This window comes from Alligator sinensis, unplaced genomic scaffold (assembly GCF_000455745.1).
Source record: "Alligator sinensis unplaced genomic scaffold, ASM45574v1 scaffold889_1, whole genome shotgun sequence".
In the NCBI taxonomy this organism is placed as follows: domain Eukaryota; kingdom Metazoa; phylum Chordata; order Crocodylia; family Alligatoridae; genus Alligator; species Alligator sinensis.
In genome coordinates, this window is record NW_005842361.1 from 468,612 (window position 1) to 493,268 (window position 24,657).

Genomic DNA, 24,657 nt, shown 5'->3' on the forward strand with positions numbered 1-24,657 from the left:
ACAATAGATAAACTCATTAGCATTACAGTATAGTCTTTTAAATGTTTTTTTTAAATTCTTCATTCATTTCATTGTACCCTCAAATTCAAATGAAATTGTTATATTATGTAAAATTATATATTGTCAATATAGTTTGCCTCAATGTCTAGCATTATTTTCAGATTCTCATATTGATTATTATTATATCCTTCTGTATATTGACTACAAGGAAGACATTTACAGTTAAACTTTAATAAACTAAAGAGAATGTAGTTTTCCCATGTATAACAACATGTAGCTGCATATACAATATGAATAAGTTGAGCACAATTAACAGGTGTTTATTAATATAAATGTCACTTTTAACTATGTGGCCAGGAAACTACTCAGAAAGAATTTTATGGTCTTGAGATAAGAGGCAGATAATGGGATAACTTTCAAGTCATTCTGTAGTGAGGTTTTAAAAACTTATAGGACACTGGCTTCACTTTTGCCCATTCCCGCAGTCCTGAGCCACACCTGCATATTAATTACAGTATGGTGCCTATAATTATTTTGTCAATTTGGTTGCCAAATTTCTCCCCTATGTTTGTGTATTTACTCAAAGAGTACCCAGATATTAAAAAATGACATGTTTTGGGAAGATTCAACTTGATCACAGGCTAGCCAGTTAGAGGGAATTATAACACAATATGCATCTCAATAGACCAACTCTGGGTTCATATGCTTAATGTCTAGATGTTCTTCTGGGTATGCTGGTGACCCCAAAACTCCAGGAGGATCCTGCCAAGAATGTGAGTGTGATCCATACGGTTCACTGCCTATCCCCTGTGATCCGGTCACCGGACAGTGCACTTGCAAACCTGGATCCACAGGGTGGACCTGTTCAGGCTGCAAGCATCGGCATGTGCGTGATGGCATGAAGTGTGTTTGTATGTACACTAGCATTACTTTGGGGGTTTGGTGGTGGTTCTAGTTGCATGCCATTCAGTGAATCTTGTTGTACCTATAGTTGGTTTGGTATTCTTTTTTAACCCCCTCTTCCCTGAAAATACCCATCAGTATTCTGATTTTCCCTGGCAATCTGCTTTCCTGTTCTCAAAAGCCTTGAGCTGCTGGGAAAATCCTCAGCAAAATTTAATACACAGTTTACAAGAAAGCTCTGAAGGACTTCTTTTTGTTAAAGTTTGCAGTTTTGCCAAAGGTTGGCATTGCTACTTTGACAGATAAAGATTTGAGTTTATTGAATTTTTTAGTATCCTCCTAAATTTTTAATCAGTGGTTCCACAGTTTTGTACCATGAGTCACACACAAACTCTGAAAAGTTTTCACCAAGGCTTATTTGGTCATGCTAGTTCACAACCTCCTTTTGAAAGCCAGATAGAAGGAATGACAGTATATGTTCACAAACAAACAAAAAAAGTCTTTTGTTTAAAACATAAAACTAATAGCCAATACAGCCTTAGAACACTGAGTTAAATTTTACAGTACTGGTACCTTTGCCCTTGCCTTCAGTTTTTATATGTTCAGATTGTCTTCTTTTTTATTATTGTTTGGAATTTGGTTTCCGTGAAATTGGATATTGTGTTTGTTCTGAGCCCACAATCTCATTTCCTGTGATATTGTACTCTTATGTCTTATCAAAAGCACACAAAAAATAAGGTTGCAAAACGTATTCTTGGACACTTAGTCAATCCTGAAGTGAAATAAGGCAATTTATTCCAAAAAACTGAGTAGGAACTAATTTAATTGTGATCTTTCTTTCCCTCCAGGCTTTCACATTATTGTTCCTTTTAAAATAGAATACAGATAGGGATCCAATAAGCCCTTAGTATATTATATATTTTTATCCTGTGCATGTTCGGATAGATTGGCAGGGCAGAATGAACTAGTTTTAATGTTTTATCTGATCTTAATTTTGTTGTAAGATTTTAATTGGAGCTTTTTCATGTTGTTATTTTTCTTTTTCTAAGTGAATCATATATAACATCAAGGCAGAGAGGCACCATATTAATAACATGTATTTTTCACATTGGGTAAAATCCTAATAGTACTTGTTATACCTTACTGAGTTTAAGTCTCAGTGATGTATGCATTAACACTAAAAACATCAGCTTAGTGCTCAGCAGCTGTCAAGAAGGCAAACAAAATATTAGGGATTATTAAGAAAAGAATTGTAAACACATAGAAACTATCATTAGGCCCCTTTATAAATCCATATAAAAGATGTATAAAGTGTCCACACCTTAAATACTGTGCTCAGTTCTGTCCCCACACCTCAGAGAGAATATAGAAGAATTAGAAAAGGTACAGAAAAGAGCAACAAGGATGATTAGTGGTATATAGGGACAGACATCCATATGAGGAAACACTAAAGAGGCTAGGCCTATTCAGTTTAGAAGAGATGCTTGAGAGGGGACATGATAAGGGTTTACAAAATACTAAATGACACTGAAAAAGTAAATAGGGATTAATTATTTACTATCTCTCGCAATACAAGAAACAGGGGTCACAAAATGAGACTAGTAGTAGGTAGTAAGTTTAAAACTAACAGAAGGAAGTTGTTTTTCATACAGTATGTGTTTAAAGTGTAGAAGTCATTGCCACCAGATGCTGTGAAAACTGACAGTTTAGCCAGATTCAGAAAGGGATTGGCCAGATTCTTTGAGGATGGGAGTAAGGGGTACTGCCTCTGAATCAGATCTTCCTAGACTTTAATGCTGGAGGCTGCAAGTGAGAGAGGAGCAGTAGAAAAAGCCCTGGTCATACCTTGTTCACTCTCCCTTTCAGTATCCACTCTTTGCCACTGTGTGACACAGGATACTGGGTAAGATGGACCTCTGGACTGACCCAGTAAATGGCAGCTCCTAATGTTTTTAATTTAGATCAACATAATCAGAGTTTGGTTGATATAAATGACTAGACATGCAGGCAATGCCCAATCAGAAGGTTTAATTTAGTCAAAAACTGGTGCACCTATTTTAAGTTAGTGTATTACAGGAGGTGCACTAATTTAGACTGAGAAAGATCGGAGTTAACCTGATCTCATGATGAATGCCTGTACATGTTCGCAGCATAGTCCTGGGGTTGGGAAAGCCAGCTGTTCACCTCAGCCCTGCGGCTATGCTGTTTCCATCCTCCCAACCCTGACCATGCTATTTTAGTCCCCTGACTCCCTCCATGGACCCGCCAACCCACTCCCCAGACTTGCCAGTCCTCTCCATGTCACACCTGCCTCCACCCCGAGTTACATCAGTCTGACCACTCTGCTCCCAAGGGCAGTGAATGTTTACATGTGATGCTCCCAGATGCTGAATGTGGATGTTATATAAATGAAAAGTATTATTACCATTATTACTATTCAGTAACTATCTTATAGTGTATTATAAAAGCACAAAGAAAAAGCTAATATAGTAGATCTCTTTCATATAGCTTTAGGGCCTGATTCTGTGTTGCTCTGTACTTTATATTATCATATACAAGCGGTGCCCTCCTAATCCCATTTTTGGGCCAGATGAATGGTATGGGCCCAGTCCATGGGCCTGTTCTGCCACCCGGGTGATAAGCACTATCACTTCTGTGTGTAAATAGCATGATTTACAAAAGCCAAAATCCCATTCACACATACAAGCTCCATACTAATGGAGGCAGGATGAATGATGACAGAATGAGTGAGTGGCACCAGCATTAACCCATGCTCCCACCCCCACCTCTGTCCTGCTTGGGGTGGATCCTTGTGTCCCCACCCTGGACAAAACCCAGAGACCCCCATACCTGCATGAGTGAGGGTAGCCCCAGGAGACCAGAGCCTAACTGTGCTGCAAGGCAAACATGCCTCCCTCTGCTGGCTACCTGCAGCTGAGAGATGCCTGTGGCTAACAGATGATGTGGCAGGGGTTTGGGGGCATGATTGCTTGTGCCTGTCAGCCAGTCATCATGGGTGGCCTGGGCATTTGGCTGTGTTCAGCAGTTTCTGGCAGCCCAAAGGCATGCTGGGAGTCATGCAGGAGTGCCCCCAACCTGTTGGCCTTGGCCAGTTCAGGCCACCTGTGTGTCCTCCCCACCAAAGGGCCTAGGGTTCTTAGAGTAAACCACATAACTTGGATCTGTTCCTCCTCAGGCTTTTCAAATGTCTGTACCTAGCCTTAGGTGCCTGTCCTTGTTGTATTTAGGTGGGGAAAATTGTGAGCAAAAACTAGAACTATTTTAAATTATTAGATCATCAATTTGAACTTCAGAGTTATATTTTTATTTCTACCTACACACGTTTCATTTTCCTGTTCCTACTGAGAACCAGAGTTAGACTTACGTATTTTAGTATTGGAAGATAGGACTGAGAGGGTCTTTTTCACATTATCAAGCCTAGTCCTCTGCTGTTCAGACAAGCACACCACGTAATCCCTTCCATAACTCCCTTTACCCCACATAATTTCTTCAAGCTCTCTCTTAAAGTGAGTTAGTTTTGCTTCATTTTGTTTTGCTTTTTTTGCCACTGCATCTCTTATTGGGAAGCTCTTGCACAGTTTCTCTGCCATGATGGCTAAAATCTTTTCTCCAGCTTCCAACCTAGATTTACTTATGGCCAGGTTATATTCATTTGTTCTTGAGCCAACATTTTCCTTTAACTTAAATGTGGCAGACCATTTCCCAACTTCCCATTTCCCCAGTTGATTCTGTTCAAATAGTAGGTTTATGATGTGCCCAAATGCATGGAGCCAGTATAGGTGGTTGTATGCACTTTCTCCTCCTTATAGATTATAGAGGATGTGATATGAAGTGTGTCAGAGTTAAAGACCATTGGTGAACTTATGATGTACTGATGATCATTAGCGGTCAAAGGTCCCATCAAGAGCTACTGAAAGTGGATGTCACTTAGAGAAGCCCTGACACGTTTTCTCCCCCACCCAGAGCCCTTGGTGGTGCAAAGTTAAACTTTGCAACTGAGGATCTGACTGCTTATGTTACAGCTTAGGTAGTCAAAAGTGGCCTACTTTAAGGCAAATATACACAAATGGATGCATGTAGGTAGTAGATATAGTTGTATTATTATACATTTAACGTAACTGTCTGCTCAAGCTATTAACATTTTGGTAGATCATATTTAATATGATCAGAAATTAATATAGATTTTGGATGGTTGTGTTCAGCACCAAATAATTTCTCCTAATGAATTCTTTGGAAATGTTCTTTAAAGGGCAACACTATATTTAAAAACAGGACATAAAAGTTAAGGAATACACACTGAAATCCTATTAAAGATGACTTTTTAGCCAACCTATTACAATGTATTATTATTCAAATGTAACATTTATATGTTAATGTTTCTTTATACTAAATAGCTTAATGGTGAAAAACTTGCAGAGAAAAGGCAGAAAAATACCAAAGAGAAGTGTGCACTTGCATCTAAATAATTGCATTAAAAATATAATCTAATTTGTACAATACTAGTTTGTCATACCTAACAGTTGTTACTTCTTTTTAAAAAAATTATGACATTATTTTTGCTACTGTTTAGGAGATAACCTTTTTCAGCGTTGTTTCATGACAGTTACATTGTACATAGTGACAGATTGCTTTAAACAACTATTGTACAATGGGAACAAGTTAGTTACACTTTCATTGGAATAGAACAATAACTACAGATGGATAGCTGTTCCAAAATCAGCTTCCCCAGTAACCTCATCAGAATAATGTTAGGTTTACTCTGATGTGCAGTTAGGACAGGGTGGTAAAAACATGGCCAAAAATAGAATCCTATGAAAAAGACAGTAGTCTGAATGACCTAGGGAAATAACTTATGAACTAAATGAGCTTGCATTTTCAGAGTGGCATGTTGATGAAGGGCTCCTAGCTGATTAATATACATACCCATTGCAGCTTGTGTTCTCATGGAATCCATTTATTATAACTCATTTTCCCTTCTTTGTTCAAAAAAACAATAGCCTTCTTAGGCAATAAGAAAATTAGTAGCAGGTGAGAGCTTATTTTTAATGATGCTGGGACAAATTGTTTAATTTCAAATATGAACAATTTACCCCCAATTTTCTTAATTTTGCACAGTTGTGAATTTTAATTTATAATCAGTTATTCTGTCTGTGCACCCCCATAGCATTAAATGAGAAAAATATTTAAATGCTGTTATAAAAGTAATTGTTGACCAACATTTGACCCAGTATCAATATTCTACTTGTAGCAGACATTAGAGGTGATAGCTGGATATTGTGCCATTGGTACTGCAGGCAAGAGTTGACTTTTTAATTATGGTTGCCATATTTCCTAAATATGCACAACTCTGTAAGGGTTAAAAAGTTATAGCTCCAATCCTAAGGGCTCTGATACATGTTACATTTAAGATATGATTAGAAGGTTAATTGTGCCTTGAATAACTGAGCCACAAAGTTATTTGACATATAATGTGTAACAACTTTGTGGCTATTTTGTATCATGCCTTAAGTTGAACATGTGGCCAGTTCTGGCTGGCCCATTCAGCTGAGTATCAGGATCCAGCATGGAGCAGCCCACAGCTGTCCCCTACCTGGTTGGGCTGAGAAAAGAACCACTCCCTGGACCCCAGGACCTGTAAAAACCCGGTATGCTCCCCTGCTGGTCAGCAAACAGGGTTTTTACTCATCCCCATGCATGGGAATCCTGGGATTGAGCTCCAGCAGTCCAATCCCAGGGTCCCGGTACACTGGGACCTGTAAAGACTGCTTGTGCCCCTGAGCTGGTGTTTTGATAATCAGCTGATTGTTGCCAGAGCTGAGGACTGGACTATGTCTGGTTCTAAATCCCAGTTTGGTCCCCATCCCCAACTAATAGCTTATTGTGGGCACCCAGGCTTTAATTTTCTGATGCAGGGGCTGGGATCAGGATCTGGCAAGAAAGGCATGACTGGAATCTAATGCCTGATCCCAAAATCAGACATCCTGCTGTGCACATGTGCTTGGTAAGGTGTGTGATTGTTGGGATCACAAATTAGATCTGATCATGCCTTAAAATGGACCTTAGTACACACAGGTAACTTTGCACATGGATATAATCTCTACAGCAATGCTTCCCCATCGCCCAATAGTACATTTAGGGCACAGCAAATGATCGAGGCCCTTAATATTTAATTTTTTCAAACAATTATGGAAGATTAAAAGTTTAAGCTATCAGGCACTTAATACTGTGCATATAACCAAGGCATATCACCCAGACTTCCTGTCAGTGACAGCTTTTTTTTTGTTCTTTCCTTCATTCCCAAAGAGCTTGAGCCTAAGCTGACTGAAGACAATGGGAAGACAACCGTTCTTCTCAGTGGGATTTCTGTCACATCTGTAGTGTGTTGATCCTGTCTTAAATTAGCCCCAATTCTTGCAAAACCTTGCACATGTACATTTTTATACACTGTGTAACTGCCATATTTACTCAGATCTAACATGACCCTGAATTTAAGACAGCCCTCTGATAATTCGATTCTATACATGGAAAATTTATAAATTTGTTTTGGAGGGTCATCTTTAACACCCCCCCCGCCGTATGAATGCTGCAGGTAGTGGGGGAGCAGGTGCTTGTGTCTGCCTCCCTGCCACCTCTGCCCCCTGCCTGCCTCCCCACAGCGTTGCCCCCCCTCCAAGTCTCTACTCTCTCCTATAGCAGCTGAAGCTGTGGCTACAACCCCAGCTCCAGGTAGGGACTGGTGCCCAAGCCATAGCAGCTGTCTGTCCTTGCCACTGCCTTCCTACTTGATTTTAAGACAAGGGGCTAACCCAATGTTAAATGGATGGGAGATCATCTTAGAATCACTTAAATATGGTACTTAAATTGAACTGCTCAGAAAGCATAAAGTTAAGTATGTGGATAAGCTTTCCATGACTGTGGTCTTAGACTGTAAGCTTTTCAGGATGGTGACTGTGGACATAATTCAAAATGTTTCTATAGGCACTTACACTTAGGCATTGCAACTTCCAAGTGTTCCAGGGTACAGTTCAGTCTGACCAGTTTAGGCACCTTGGATCTTTACAGTCATTGAACAGACTTTGAAGGAATTTAAGAGCAGTCAGGTTTAGGTGCCTAGGTTGTGTACACATGAGCAAGGGCATGCACTGCAGCATAAAGTAGTAGCACAAATTTGTGCTGCTACTGTTTATGCTGCTGTAAACGCATGCCCCTGCTCATGTGGATGCACCCATTCAGTCCAAAATAGAGGCACCTAATGTGCACCTCAGTGCTTAGTAAGTTTTGTGGCTACTACCACAGGGACAATTTGAATTGTTTTTTGGAACTTAGATGCATAAACTTTGCCTAAGTCCTATTTATGTGCTTAATTAGCCAATTTGAGTCCTTTCCTGATTCTTTTCCCGTATGCTAATACAGTGGCTGGCACAAACATGATTGGTTCCTTTTCTCAGTAGAGCCTCCAGGCTTTACTGTAACATGTATAATTCATAATGAAATAATAATTCACCTACTGAGAACTTTTAGGGCCTTGCCTCTAAAAAAAATTAGCCTATAGTACTTTGAGTTTTGCTGTAACACTTAAACAGCAAACCTTTTCCTTAGAGAGATATTGCCAACATGGTGCCTGCATACAAACAGGACATAAATGAAAAGGAGGCACTTTGACTTCTGCTCTCTGACTAATAAGAAAGGATAGAAATAATTATTGTGTGACAGAGAAGATAGAAAATATATTTACACATATAGAATATTTGTTAATTTACTATGACCATGATAAAAGAGATGAACGATGCCATGTAGTCAACAAACCTGCATTCTACCAATGAAAAAAGAAAACTATCAAGGGTCCTTTAACAAGCATACCCTGATGCCAGGCCCGGAACCTTTACATCTGTGAGTCTGCTAGCTGCTGTGTGTTGGTCAAGGACAGTAAACAGGGGATTACAAATAATGCAGAGCAGAAATGAACCTGGTCCAGATCTGAACCTAAATTTCACCAGGTTTCAGAGACAGGTCATGGATGAAATCCTGGCTCCGTTGAATTCACTGACAATATTCTTCTGTAAATTCCAGAAAGCCAGGATTTCACCTCTTTTGTATATGTGCTATTTTTCCCTTTGTTTTTGACCTACTGATGAAGGAAAAAAATTAAGAAAGAAAGAATTAGGTTCATATTATACACTATCCAGTTGAACACCCGGGATTGATTACAAATTCAGTCTCTCACTGCACTGACTGGCCATATCTAGGATTGCAGAAGAAATAATCCTGGACAAAAACATAGTTAATATTAAAAAGTCATGAGTTGTCAAGAGTTACCACATAATGATGTCAGAGATTTCACAGATTTCTCTTATACAGGAAAATAGCTGTGATCATAATATGGGTGCTGGCATTTTACTAATGATGAGTAGTTTGGTTTCAGATACACAAGGCAAAATTCAACCATAATATTTTTCTTCCACCAGTCATGTAGAACCTAGTGGCCAGAAAGAGAGATTTGTAACAATTCACTATTACAGTAGTGTAGCATTCACTATTACCGTAGAGTAGAAGCACTGATCAGCTCAGGAATGAGTCCACATCTGCCCTCCTCATCCAGAAGAAGCCCGTGGAGGACATTAAATAGTGTTTTTACACAGGTTTTGGATCATTACTGTGTATGCTACACTAATATTTTTATAATGAACATTTTATATAATGTGGCATCTTGAAAAATAAGGAAGGAGAAAATATATTGAGGAAATGAGAGCTTTTCAGAGATCTGCAGGCCATTAAGAGGAATTACAGAATAAAGAGGACTTCATGGAGATGATCTAAATATAGTGAGATCTGAGATAAGAGATCTGATTCCATTGCCATATTCATTTTTCATCCATAAAATTTGGGGAAATGGGCTAATGTCCATAAAACATGTATATCTTACACTGTAATTTCTTGTGTGATGAATGTCTCTTAAGTATTTTTTTTTTGGACACATGCCTTCTGATGGTTTTTGCTAAGAGGTAAGTTACAGTTTTTTGTAGTTATGCATGAAAGATGGTAGTGAAAACTGAAAATGCAGTATTTTGTGTTAATTGCTAACTGAAAGATTATAATATTGACTGCATGATTTGCCCCTTACATGTGTGCTCTGCTATAATGATCTAAATTTAATACTGTATTTCTTAGTATTAGACACAAATTTATCCTGACAGTTTTATGGATCAAGCCTTGGAAATATTTAGTCATGTAAAATATAATCATGTTCTTGAAATATTTGCTATTGCTCCAATTCGTTTCATCCTGTATATTGGAATAACTTAGCCCTGTCTCTTCTAGTCAACTGTGTTCCTCACTTGATGTAGTTCCTCTTTTCAGCATGATTATTATGCAAGAGGTGTTAATTCACACTGAATGCTCACAGCACACTTACCAAATGGCAGTTGTTTATTCATTGAGAACACTTCATGTCTTTATAAGCTATTCAAGATTTTCTTATCACGGTGAATTAAGTTTGGCTTTAACATCCAATTTTTAGGTTTTATTACCATCCACTCCAAAAAATTTGAGGGCAAATAGAAGTAGCTTATTGTTTAAAATACTGTGCATCAGGATAAAAAAACAGTCCATTACACCAGAGCATGCAGTCCTTTGTGTAATGCTATGAATTCTACCCCTAAAATAATTTCCTCAGCTTAAAAGAGCACTAGCTTTCTACTGTAGCCTCCAAAATGGTTATCAGCTCTGTGTGTCTTGACCAATTATGGAATAAATAGAAGTTGGTAAAAAAAAACAAAAAAAAAAACACACTCTTGCTGTAAAACTTTCATTTCCCCTGTGTTTCTCTGTCTTCTAAATGCACCGATACAGACAACAAGAGTGGGGGTAGTAAGAGGTTTTTTGTCATACAGGTATAAACCAGAATATATAGGCCCCAACAAGAACAATTACATTGCACTTCAGCTAAAGCAATAAAATATTGAGGGGTAGGAAGACAAATTAAATGAAGAAAGGATCTGTTAAAATAGCAATATCCTCCTTCTAGTGAAACTTGCCTACCCTCTTCCTAGTGCCATATGCCAGCATCCATCTTCTCAGATGCCTCTCCAGCTAGCATGTTGGCTTTTTGGTGTATTAAATCAGTATCCATTTTTCTTTCTGTATCAGTACTTGAACCAATACCCTGCTACATTAAACCACAGTCCTTGCCCAGTACAGAATGAGAGATCATTCTGATGAGTGTGACTGAGGATTATCAAGAGCAGAAATTTAATCTGCTTGAACAATAGATTTCAGGAAAAAACTGTCATTCTGCATTGAAATTCATCTCCCATACCTAATATTTTTACAAAGATGTACACTTCGTTGAATGGTTTTTTAGCCATTAAGAGGGTGTTTCTGACTGATATAATTGCATCCTTGTAAAATTTTAGGCACAGCCCTGTATGTCTCTTAGCTTCCCCAGTGTATTCATTGTTTTACAATTACTCCACCTCCTGAGATGCTATATAGCTCTGCTGATCCTATGTAACACCTTTGTGCTTGAAGACAAGAGACTTATATCCACAGAAAAGCATACCAATAATTTCCTATCTATGAGGTGAATTTTCTGTCTGTAGGGTAAATAACATGAGACTCAAAGGTTATGTGAGCTTCTTTTAATGGATAATAAAATACGTGGAAAGAAATGTTGTAAATTCCTTTAAGGCATGTGTAATACACAACAGCATTTTTCAAGCTATACAGCATTTGCAAAACAAGACACATACATTAAAAAATTATTAGATGGATAATGAAAGGAAGTGGAAAAAAAGCTTAATGGAAAATGGTCAGCATGTTCACATGGACCTTTTTTGCTCTCTATATTACAGTTTAACACACTTAGCCACACTATTGTGTGGTAAATCTATAAAGTATATAAATGGCATGAATGTAGGTTTTCTTATAGTCAAACACATTGTAGCACAATCCATAGTTCTCTTTTTAGTGCTCCTTAGATTTTCTGTACTACCTGTCTTCTTCCTCCAGACTTCTTCCAAATTGCTTGGCTAATTTAGGATTTTATACAGGCTAGCCTATAACATGTAATGCTAATTTTTGCTGCTTTAAACCAGTTAAGTCTGCTAATTTTGCTCTTTATGTTTTATATATTATGCTGCCCCATTATCAGGTTCTGGGCAATAAGACCTTTTTTTCTCTAGTTGCTGTTTCTATAATTTATTTCTTAGTACTGTACACTTGTTGGGGTTAATTATCTGAGATTAGTAGTATTATCTTTCACTGAACTCTGTGTGTGCTGTAAAATATTTCTGAGTCAAATATCTGCCTTAAATACTTAGCAGGAGTAAATATGCTTTACTGTCTTTTCCTCAGCTTGTGATGATGAATGCACAGGAGTTCTTCTCAATGACTTGGATCAACTAAACCAGATGGTTATGAGTGTCAATCTCAGTGCCCCACTGCCTGCTCCATATAAAATGCTGTATGGTTTTGAGAACACAACACAGGAATTAAAGGTACATTCACAGTAGATACACACAACCCCTCAGACAGCTGCTTCAGTACAGACTGGCAGCTATTCACTCAAACTTACAGCTATGGTTAGAGGTAGGGAAGAAGAAAAAATAAAGGCTTAATTACTTCAAACTTGTCACAGTTGGTAAACAGTTATTGCAATTATTTATTTTGACTTATTGTAATAAGTTAATCACGCAGTGATAATATATGTTTGTGCACATAGATGCAAATAAATGTTTCAGTCAAGAAAAGAATGAAGTTCTATTAAAAATAAAGTAAAGGTCTTTTAACAGTTCATAAAACAGTTATATTGCAGCATATATTGTCTATCCTATGTTAAAACCCCTGAGTTTTGGAAGGGTATGACAATAGTAATTAGTGTAAAAAATAGGTGTATTCCACAATGAGAAGCATGCTTTGATGTTTCTTCTTTCCATTATTTCTGAAACACTTAAATCTATAAATTAAAATATTTTTGCAGCACTTGTTATCTCCTCAACGAGCACCAGAGAGACTCCTTCAGTTGGCAGAGAAAAACCTGGATACCCTTTACACAGAGATGAACGAACTATTGACAAGAGTGAGTCCATAGGGTTGTAGGTTGGTCCTGGGGACGCTGTTCAGTAACAGAGAACATTCTTTTTTGGAGGTGAATTTAATACAGTTGAATGGATAAAGTATAAAACACTTTTCAATCAAATGAGCCGGTTTGAACTCCCATCCCCCAGCAGCTTGTTTTTAGGGGCCAGTTTATTGAGATATAGTCTCAGCACCCAAGAATGAAAGGATTTTAAAATGCTATTGCTAAAGCAAAGAGACTCTTTGTTGTGGCAAATCTGAACAAGTCTCAAAAGGACTGCTGACAAAAGCAACAGTGGCTAGACTGTGAAATTATTACCTTGCTAGTCTCATGTAGCTGAAGTCTGGTTTTGGTTGGTTGAGGCATTCAGCAACTGAATATGTGAGTTTCTCTCATTTCCCCCTTCAAGTCAGTCCTCCCTCTCAAAAAAGCTTTTGCTTTGTTTCTGCATCAGCAAACTCATCCCCTAAAAACTCCATATTCTCTTTCAAACCTCCTGGGTCTGACTATCTCAGTGAAATAATACAATGTGTTTCTCTTGTGGGATTGCCTGTCACAACACAGGTACCAGAAGTTCACTCAGTGAATTCCTCTGAGTTATAAAGTGCCCAGGCAGTCTCAAGGCATATTACAGAAAAAGTTCTGCTGTTTCTGCAGTTCAAATGGTAAAAAAAAAATCCAGTTGCTGTGGTTGCTTGTTTCTCTGGTGGCTGTAGAAGAAATGGCAAGCTAAATTGATTCAGGTTCTGGGCAGAACTGCACAGCAAGGCAGTATATTCTGGTTTCAAATCATATCTAGTTATCATTCAGAGTCAATCACTGGAGTAATCAAACATTAGAACTGTATTTATAGGGAGAATTCAATTTAAAAAAAATATCTTTACTTTAAAAAAAAATACCTTTGAGGAAAGTGAGTCTCCAGGAGGCCACTTCTGTGCACTAGTTATTCTTTTTTTATTGGGAAAGTTTTTATTTCAGTGCAGAATGTAGTTAGGTTATCAGGAGACTTTGAAAGGAAAATAACATAAAGTATGCCACCTAGTGGTATGGAAATCCGAGAAAGGAATTATTACCATGCTTGATGAAACGCAAACTTTTTAAAAGGCATTCATATAAAGAGTGAGCACACCTGAAGATATGATGTTGAGCAAAGTAGTTCATTTGCTTTCTGTACTTTCATTAGCACACACGCAGGGTACTGTGTGTACTTTTAACACGTACAGCTAAGAATAGGTATCTGGAGTTTGAAGAATTCTAATTCATTTTAAAATCTTACCCTAAAGAGGAGCATTGCAACCTTAAGAAATTTTGAGTGGGTTAGCTTTTGTAAATTATGTATATTATTTTGTAAATTTTTATTGAATTATGGTGTGTACTTCCATAAACTTAGAGAGTATGTGCATGTATGTATACCACCAATGCTAAAATGAAGGAGTCTTATTCATTGTCTCTTTTCCTTCATCTGTGCTTACTCCCCACACCTTACAAGGGGACCAGGCATAATTAAAAAGTCTGATCTTAAAGACCTTCTATTAAAGAGGACCCTATATTTGAAAGCAGAGAAAATGACACTTCTTAGATTTGGGTTTCTCAACCTTGAGGTTGTGAACAAGTTCCAGGAGTTGTGAGCATCCTTTTTTCTTCCTTTTTTCTTACCCTTGAAAATTTTTTTAAAAAGGGATTCTTTTCTTGAAGGGATAATCTTGAAACACGAACGGAGTGTTCAGTCTGTGTTGTCTTGTTGAATCTATAGACAGAAATAATAACCCTCAGATGTGTGAACTGTTTGATTCATCTTAGTCCAGGGTATGTGAACACTGCCACCCTGCTACTTTGCTGCTGCCAGAGGCCTACCATGTTGTTTTTTTCAGACCTGCCTTGCTGCCTGTGCCTCTGGTCCTTCAGTTATCCCCACAATGGATAGTTAATTGGACTGCAGTTTGTCATTTTAGCATTGGGATTGTAAGGAGGTTCCAACTGCTAACTTTGCTCTTCAGTGGGAGGAAGGGCCCAGCTAGGGGGAGTGTGTGGGGTGAGAGGAGGGCTGTTTGCTCTCATGTAGAAGTTGGGAATGTAGTTACTATATAAAGACATATCTAACTACCAGGTGATGGCTAGTGCCAAGAATAAATTATAGGGCTCCAAATAATAAAGCATCTTCCTCCTTCCTTCCTATAATCTGAAGGTCACAGAAACACAAGTGAAAGGTGCTAGGGAGCATATTAAGGAGGAAGTAGAAAGGAGGAAGTTGCCATACATTTAATGTAAAGTGTAGAAGAAAATGCTATTTCTTGTTTTTGCTCTGTCAGTGCCCTTTTTATTTTTTCTTCACAAACAGTGTAGCTGTTATCCCCCATCTCTTCCATTTTGGCCACACAACCATATCCTCATTAGCTAATTAGATTTTATTCTTTTCCCTCCAGTTATTGATTCCTTCTCCTCTCGCTGTTCTCCCTCCCTCATGCTCCAGCCCTTCATTTTCTCATTCCATGCTCTGATTTCAGAAATATTTTGGAGAGTGTTGGGGAAAACTTCCTGGTGCAAGTGCTGGAGCAACTAACTAGGAGCCATGCTCTTCTTGACCTGCTGCTCGCAAACAGGGATGAATTGGTGGGAAATGCAGTAGTGGATGGCAACTTGGGCAGCAATGACCACAAGATGATTGAGTTCAGGATCCTGAGGAAAGGAAGGATGGAGAGCAGCAGAGTAAGGATCCTGGACTTCAGAAAAGCAGACTTTGACTTGCTTAGGGAACTCATGGGCAGGTTCCCCAGGGAAGCCATTCTGAAGGGGAGAGGAGGGCAGGACAGCTGAATGTACTTAGTGAGATTGCAGAAGAAAACCATCCTGATGCGCAGGAAGATTAGTATGGCAGAAGACCAGCTTGGCTGAACAGGGAACTCTTCAGTAAACTAAGCTACTAAAAGGAACCTTATAAGAAGTGGAAACTTGGACAAATAACTAGAGAGGAGTATAAGAGTTTTGCTCAGGCATGCAGGGATAATGTCAGGAAGTTCAAAGCTCAATTGGAGTTGCAGCTAGCAAGGGATGTGAAGAGTAACAAGAAGAGTTTCTACCAGTATGTTGGTAGGAAGAGGAGGATCAGGGAAAGTGTCAGTCCCTTACTGAATGGGGGAGGCAACCTTGTCACAAAGGATAAGGAAAAAGCTGAAGTGCTCAATGCCTTTTTTGCCTCAGTCTTTACAGGCAAGGTCATCTCTTACACTAGAGTTTGGGGAGGAGTTGAGCAGCCAACTGGTGAAAGAACAGGTTAGGGACTATTTAGAAAAGCTGGACATATACAAGTCCATAGGTCCAGATAGGCTGCACCCAAGGGAGGGAGTTGGCTGATGAGATTGCAGAGCCACTGGCCATAATCTCTGAAAACTCATGGCAATCAGGAGAGGACCTGGATGATTGGAAAGGGGCAAACATAGTGTCCATATTTAAGGAAGGGGAAAAGGAGGATTCAGGGAACTCCAAACCAGTAAGCCTCACCTCAGTTCCTGGAAAGATCATGGAGCAGGTCCTCAAGGAATCCATTTCTAAGCACTTGGAGGATAAGGTGATTAGGACTAATCAGCATGGATTCAGCAAGGGCAAGTCATGCCTGACTAACCTGATTGCCTTCTATGATGAGATGACTGGCTCTGTGAATATGGCGAGACCAGTGGATGTGGTGTATCTTGATTTTAGCAAGGCTTTTGATGTGGTCTCTCACAACATTCTTGCAGGCAAGCTAAGAAAGTATGGGCTGGATGAATGGACTGTAAGGTGGGTAGAAAAATGTCTAGAGCACCAGACTCTGAGAGTGGTAATCAATGGCTTGATGTACAATAGACAACTTGGTATCAAATGGAGTCCCAGGGGTCAGATCTAGGACCAGTTTTGCTCAATGTCTTCAACCTGGAAGATGGCATAGAGTACACCCTCAGCAAGTTTGCTGATGAAACCAAGCTGTGGGGAGTAGTAGATATGCTGGAGGATAGGGCTAGGATTCAGAGTTACCTAGATAAGTTGCAGGATTGGGTCAAAAGGAATCTCATAAGGTTCAACAAAGGATAAGTGCAAAGTTCTGCACATAAGACAGAAAAATCCCATGCACCAGTACACGCTGGGGGATGACTGGCTGGACAGCAGCTCTGCAGAAAATGACCTGAGGGTTACAGTGGACAATATGCTGAATATGAGCCAACAAGTGTGCCCTTGTTGCCAAGGAGGCTAATGGTATACTGGGCTGCATTTGTAGGTGTGTTGCCAGCAGGAAGTGATTATTCCCCTCTATTCAGTACTGGTGAGGCCACAACTGGAGTACTGTGTCCAGTGTTGGGGCCCCCACTACAGAAAGGAAGTGGACAAATTGAAGAGAGTCCAAAGGAGGAGAACAAAAATGGTGAGGGGGTTGGGGGACAAGATTTATGAGGAGATGCTGAGGGAACAGGGCTTATTTAGTTTGGAGAAGAGGAGACTGAGAGGGAATTTAATAGCAGCCTTCAAGTACCTGAAGGGTGTTTCCAAAGAAGATGGAGCTAGAGTGTTCTCAGTGGTGTCAGATGACAGAACAACTCTTGGTCTCAAGTTGCAGAAGGGAATTTTAGGTTAGATATTAGGAACAATATTCTCACTAGGAGGGTAGTAAAACACTGGAACAGGTTACCCAGAGAGGTGGTGAAATCTCCATCATTGGAGGTTTTTAAGACCTGGCTTTGGCTGGCTGGGATGATCTTGTTGGGGATGTTCCTACTTTGAGCCAGGGGTTGTACTAGATGACCTCCTGAGGTCCCTTCTAACCCTAACTTGCTATGATTCTATGATTCTCAGCATTTGCTTTCAAAAAAGGCTATTTCTGTGTTTTACTAAGGTTCGTATGGGACCTCTACACAGCCAACCTGAGTCTTTCCCCTCCACCTTCCTTGTTCAAAAAGGTGTTCCTCAACTCAGAAAAAACACTTCTCTCCTGCCTTACCCATGAAAATTACAATTTCCCTGCACAGAAAATTGACACTAAATCTGGAGAATAAGAGCAGAGGCAACATTAGTTTCAAGCAGAGGGAAATACTGGATAGGGAGCTAGACCCTGCCTCTGTACAATGAATCATAATTATCCAAACACAGGTTAGCATTGTGTGCACCCTTTATTGTCTGCAGTTCATGAAGTATAGAATCACCTGGAGTTTGTTCCCAAGTGACATCCAGAGGTTGAAGAAATGCTCACAGTTCCATTCAGTAGCATTGGTTCTACCAGAAATAAGTTTAAACAGAAGACATAGGGTTGTGCATAGGCACTGCTGTTTATATTGACTTCAGATTTTGGGGCAGTGTCCAAGTGTGATGGATAATAAGAATGACATACGTGGGTATATGTCCTCTAGGTTTGTAGGACTCACAGACCTTGAAAAACACTCCCTGTCCCTAAATTCTCAAATACATAAAGAGAAGATGACATCAGACATGTCATGCTGGATAAGACTAGTGGTCCATCAAGATGATTCTCTTATTTCACCTGTGTCCTATCTTGGGTGACCTTTGTATCTCAACAAGCTAATTCTATAGCTCTGTATCTAGACAGTCAATGTGTTTTCTTGAGCCTTAGGATGGAGACAGATGTCATCTTTGTGCTGCCATAAAAATGTATATGGTGGCACAGAATGAAAGCAAGTAGATGCCCTTGCCTTCTATCATTCCACAGGTGCTTAAATTTATGGCCATGACGGAAGGTTGTATTAAACTGGACCACTTTATGGCAGCCCATTTCTGTTTGCTAATGGCAGAAGAGCTCAGTCAGTGTGAAGCTGCCCAGGCTCTCCAGCCTCCCTAGGGCTGGGACTCCTCAGGCTTGTGGGACCTGGTCCTGCACACCCAGAAATTCCCAGACAGAATCAGCCTCCTTCACCCTTGCTTTCCCATTTACCCAGACATGTCCCTCCAGTGGCACATCTAGATAAGCAGCGAAAGTTGGGACTTCAGGGTACAAGTCTGCAAGCAGGGGCTTCCTGCTTACAGGCATGCACCCTGTGCAGTGCACAGGAAATCTCTTTGTAGGAGATTTCTCCAGGGGTATCTGCAACCTCAGAGTTTGGGGATCTCCCATAGGAGGTGTCTCCTGTCCCCCATACGGCTGCCAGGAATGCACACTACATCATTGGCATACTTTCCTGGCAGCAGCGTGGAGCATGGGCTGTATACATGGATGGGGGACACCCGCAATGGGACATCCTCCCACTCAGCATTTGCAGGTACACCTGGGGAAATCCATTGCAGAGCAATTCCCCCATGCACTACACAGGGTGGGTGTCTGCCAGCAGGGAACCCCTGCTGGCAGATACTCACCTCAAAGCCCTGACTTCCACTGCTTACCCAGACACATCCTTGGAAGGGACATGTCCTTGCAGGGATGTGTCTGGATAAGCAGGAAACCTGAGGTAGACGAATTTCTTCATGCTGGTTTATAAGCATGGAATGGGGAGTACGTTTCCCCTCTCCGTGCTGTCAGGTGTGCGTAGGGGAAAATCCTTTGCAGATTTCCCTGTTGGCACTTGCAAGTGCGGAGGGGGAACTCCCATTTCCCCCTCCACACTTGCAGACATGCATGGGGAAATCCTTCTGCAAGGGACTTCCCAGCATGCATATCTGGAAATGCAGGGAGGGGAGGGAACCTTGCTTGCAAGTATGCCTGTGGGGAAGTCCCTAAAGAGGATTTCTCCTGCTCCCAAAAATGGAGGGCAAGGCAACCAGGGATGTCTGTAGATGTCCCTGGAGCGTGATCAGCTGTGCCACAATGTATCATGGAACAGCTGATCATGCACCACTTAAGATGTCCATTTCTAGCCTTAGACCTTAAAGAATGTGATGTGATTATCCAGTAATAGAGCCTAAACTTGCACAGAAATGATATTCTAGTGGTCAGGATGAAAACAGGTGTCCTAGTTCATGTTTTCAACACTGTTCCTACTTCTGTGTACTTAAACTATTTTTAACATGGATTATTATGAGGTAATTACAGTAAGGTAGGTCATGAAACTGAACCAAAATCATCTGTGGTTTAGCTGCATGTATTTCATTTCAGGGGCAAATTTGGCATACTCATTTCAACTACTGTAAACAATTACATGTTAATGGAATTTCCATACATTTTTTGTACAATAGCAATAAGAATTGTTCCCCTGGACAGGCTGGTTAAAATCTGGTGAGTACAGTAATGATCTACACAGAGCCAATTGGGACAAGATTAAGACTTTTTTTTTGAAGTGGCATTATTTTCCTGTAGCTACATGATTGCAGTGCTTTTATAATTGAGAAGAGGGTTTACATAGCAATATCTAGACAGATTTTGATCTTTCCTCAGATCACAGAAGATCTTCCATTTTTTCCCCCATGAGTTGGAAAAAGCACATTGCCCTGTTTCCTAGAATCTCTCAAAACTACCTTCTGGGAAATCAGGCCCCTCACCAAACACTTTTCTCCATAAAGTAGGGCAAATCATAAAACGTCATATTTTCAATTTGAAAACAAAATCAAGAATATTAAGATTTTTTCCTCCTGGACATGCTTTTCAGATCTATAATTGATGTTCATCTCTATATTGGTGCTGTTATGATTCAATAAAGTAATAAATCACATACTTATAGTCAAAATATATTGATCACTCTAAAGTCTTATAGGCAAAATATTTCAAAGCACAATAGTTGAAAGAGTAATTCTCCCTTCTCTTTCTCTTTTTCTTTCTTCCTCTATTAATTAATGTATTGATTTGAAATACCTCCAGCTTATTGAAACATCTAGCTTATTGTTACCCTTCAAGGAGGGTAACAAGTAGATAGTGCTGTACACTGCACTTGGTCAACAGTAAATCACGTAACCGTGAAACCAGTGGAAAGCACAGGCTGTAGCATCCATTAAAATCTTTTGAACAACTTTGGTTTAAACAAATTCAAAGAATATTCTCATCCTGATTCCCTTTGTTTATTCTGCCATAAGACTAGGGTTTCCAAGAACCCAAAATAAAGTTTCTATATAATGGAAGAGGTAATAAAATTTAATTCTATACTTGAGCAGAGCATGTCATTTCCAGTACATCTGATCAATAATTCATTGATTGCCTTTTGCCTGAGGAAAGGTTTGCAAGCAGATTCAGCCAGTCATAATATCTCCTGGTGCAGTGTTGTCATGTCCATTAATTATACTTTTCCTGATTTTTGGATCACTAGGCTACCAAGGTGACGGCAGATGGTGAACAAACCAGGCAGGATGCTGAGAGGACTAATGACAGAGCAAAATCCCTTGAACAGTTCATCAAGGGTACACTCCAAGCTGCAGAAGGTATTGAAAAAAGAAAAACACGCCAATTGTTCCTCAAGGAAACTGAAGGATATTAAAAAATAGGGACAGATCAACAATGAGAGAGAGAGAGAGAGAGTTCATTAGCTGAGGCATATTATGTGATTTGAGTGTCAGATTAAGAAACTTTAATAATGTATCTGTAGATTTCTGCAATCCACAGGGTACATTTCATAGCAATAGTTTGAGGATTGGTAATTATAGGCACAGAATAGCAGGACATTGATTGTGTTTCTTCAGGAATGTTCCAGTTCTTGAGGAATGCCTATTATATTAAATAACTAATGGGATGCCTTCTGCTTTGCATTCATTTATTATTTGAGGCAGTTAAAAAAAATCATTTTAAAAAAAAAAGGTCTCATGTAGTTTTAGTGTTCCATTTTGTACTTTAAGGCAACATCTTAATTTCTCAAAAATGACTTTAAAAATACATTGCTGCTTGCTGCTAATGAACATCTGCTGCTTGAAATTTGCAAGGGACTCCTAGCTTCAAGCAGTGGAACTGAGTGAGCTCTTCTCCCTTGAGGACATGATTCCCTGCACCTAAAAATACAGTTGAGAATCTGAGCCCGCTTTATGCAGAACTGAAACACTGTCCACATCTATAAATCAAGATAAGGATAAAAACACTTAAAATGCATTGTTTCTTAATCATTAACAGGGGTCATAGGGACTCATCTTCTTTTCTTGTTAAACTCTTTTCTGTGAGACTGATTTCTGTGAGGTTATATAGCTATTACTACAAGCAGTGTGTAGATGACTTATTTTAAAAGAAAATCTCCATTATTTACTACATTCATTGTAGATTAATTTTATATTACCTTTAAGGTTATGCACCCTAGTGCATCATGTAATAATACTAACCCTTATTTCAAATTATCTTTGGAACTTGCAACGCTGGCATCCTGAAATAAATTTAAATCTATGTTAAAAGCAATATTAAAAAGCCCTCAATTTTCAAAGAGGTTTTAAATAAAATTCAGACTGGGTTTCCTGCACCTCAGACAGAAATGAGTTTGAAGTCTGTGATGATGTATACATTTTGCCTCAAAGTTTCCATCCAGCATTTAGGCTTCTCCCCAAATGCCGCTCTCGCAGGTTTTTGGGAACAACTGGAAACAGAGTTAAGATTTGGGGTGGAGGGAAAAGGAGCAGGAGGGTGAAGCAAATCAATGTAATGCCTCAGAAGTATAGTGAATAATTTTAAAAATCAGTGTTTTTAACCAGCAGCTGAGTCAGTTTTTTAAATATGCTGACGGCATCTCTTTTTTCACTGCATGTTATTGTCTATTACCAGCTAATCGATACTCAGGATCCACTATCATTATGATACTTACAGACACTTTTTTTCCTTGCAGGTACACCAATACAAACCTGATTGCAATGGTTGTATGGATTGTAACTGATGTTAGGTACTAAATGTCGTGAAATCATGAAGTTCTTGAAACCCTGAAGTTTTCTGATTAGTGAGGAGTTTCCTGTAGTTTTTCCCTAAGTGGAACATTCCATTACAGCAGGATGCTCTTTCAATAAAAGCATTCATATAAAATAAAAAGATGAAAGATAATAGCTAGAAATAAAACATGCAAATGATTCTATTTACTATATATTCATGTTTGGAGTGCCTATGGCAAAGAAGGGCAAGAAGTACTATGCTTTCTTGCACAGTTCCCACTGATCCTACTAACAAGATGGCACCCTTCTGATTTAAAAGATATTCTCTCTGATGTGAATTCATTTATATAAGGATGGTGCATGAATTGTCACTTACAAAAAGCTTGCTACCATATTCATCGGTTCAAATAACTAAAAAAAGTATTTAACACAACAAATATATTCCTAAATAGAAAAAAATGCTTATTCTGTCTGTCTAATGTACTCATATTGGTGTAGGAGGTAAGCATGCAATGAGCAGCTTTTCCTGTGTATGTTTGCTTCATCTCTGCATACTCTGTTCACAAATCGTTTTCCATGGGGCTACTCAAAATGCCTATACCTCTGAGCAGTTTTAAGTAACCATCTTTGAAAATGTAATGCATCATTCCAATTTCTTCTTTTCTTCAAAAGTGGAATATACCCGAAATCAGACAGGGAATATCCAGTCCTCAGACCCTTGGAAAGGGTACAACTCATGAGGATTAGAAAGCTAAGATAAGGATCTTTACGAGGAGATTTATGGCATTTGCTTCTAGCTCTGGTGCAGAGCTGTGCCTTGTCTTGCATTGTATTGTCTAGTCTAATAAAATATTAATGATTTCTTAAATTTATTATTGTAGCTTAAATAAATAAAAATAGGTTGCCTAGACCCAGCTCCAGGCCTCCAATAATGTTTTAAAATAACAGTCCACACAGAGAATAATTTTCTGCTACCATAGGCCTCACATGAACATACAGATTAACCCCCCGGATATTCAGAACCACAAAATGTACTATAAAGATGAAAAGAAAGCTTCCCTCCCCAACTCAGTCCTAACAATTAATGGTCTTTTCAGTGCACCTTAAAGTCCATATAATTTGTTGGAGGTATCCTTCCTTCAATCCATAGAGCTGGACCCAGAGTAAAAAGGGAATTCTATAAACATTCTGAAAAACATTTTGAAATAGTTTTGTTGCTAGTTTTGTTAAAGATGTACAATTAAATCTTCAAAAAGTCCTTCTAGGACTTTATTTCCCCTTAAGTGTCTATGCCTTTCATTGAAAAATGGCACTTAGTGTCCCAAATCACTAAGGCACTTCTAATCATGTCGCCCATAGCTTATTCTAAATATACAAGGGTGTATTATGGTATAAAGACTTATTGGGTCTAGTAGGAGATACACTATATAGAAGTTTTGCCCTCTCAGGCGTAATGTAGCTAACCAAAGCACATGAACCTAATACTTCTGTACTATACGAGGATGTATTCTCAATCTCCCTCCTTTCCTCCATCTGTGTATATCTACATATAAACACACAAATCCACTTGCTCTGTCTCCATTTTCAGAGAGGGCTCTCACTCATTTATTCCTCCTGTCACTATTAAAAATGCATTTTAAAAATAAAATACATCAAGATATTCTTTTAAAAGTCACTCACATTTCATTTCTATTACTACTCCCGCCCATCCCCAAAATCAAGTGTTCAGTGTCCCAAATTATCCTGTGACATTTCAAGGGTTTGGTACAAATTTCCCCTATATATTTCTTCCCCTGGATATAAAGGCTCCTCACTTTAATTATTGTGCCTGAAAGTGAAATACAATAAAAGATTTGATGGTACATATAACATTTTCTCATTTGTTACTGATCATTGGATTAACTGCCCTTTATATTTCACAGCAG

At 39.1% G+C, this 24,657-nt stretch overlaps 1 protein-coding gene across 1 annotated transcript in view; it reads left to right on the forward strand.

The window, feature by feature from the left end:
• Nucleotides 1–24,657, forward strand: part of LAMA2 (laminin subunit alpha 2) — a 559,328-nt gene that overhangs the window by 405,574 nt on the left and 129,097 nt on the right. The window contains exons 33-36 of the mRNA XM_006029173.3: nt 718–911; nt 12,277–12,419; nt 12,902–13,000; nt 21,208–21,319. Coding sequence (XP_006029235.2) covers nt 718–911; nt 12,277–12,419; nt 12,902–13,000; nt 21,208–21,319 — 548 coding nt within the window. The remainder of the gene's footprint in view (nt 1–717; nt 912–12,276; nt 12,420–12,901; nt 13,001–21,207; nt 21,320–24,657) is intronic.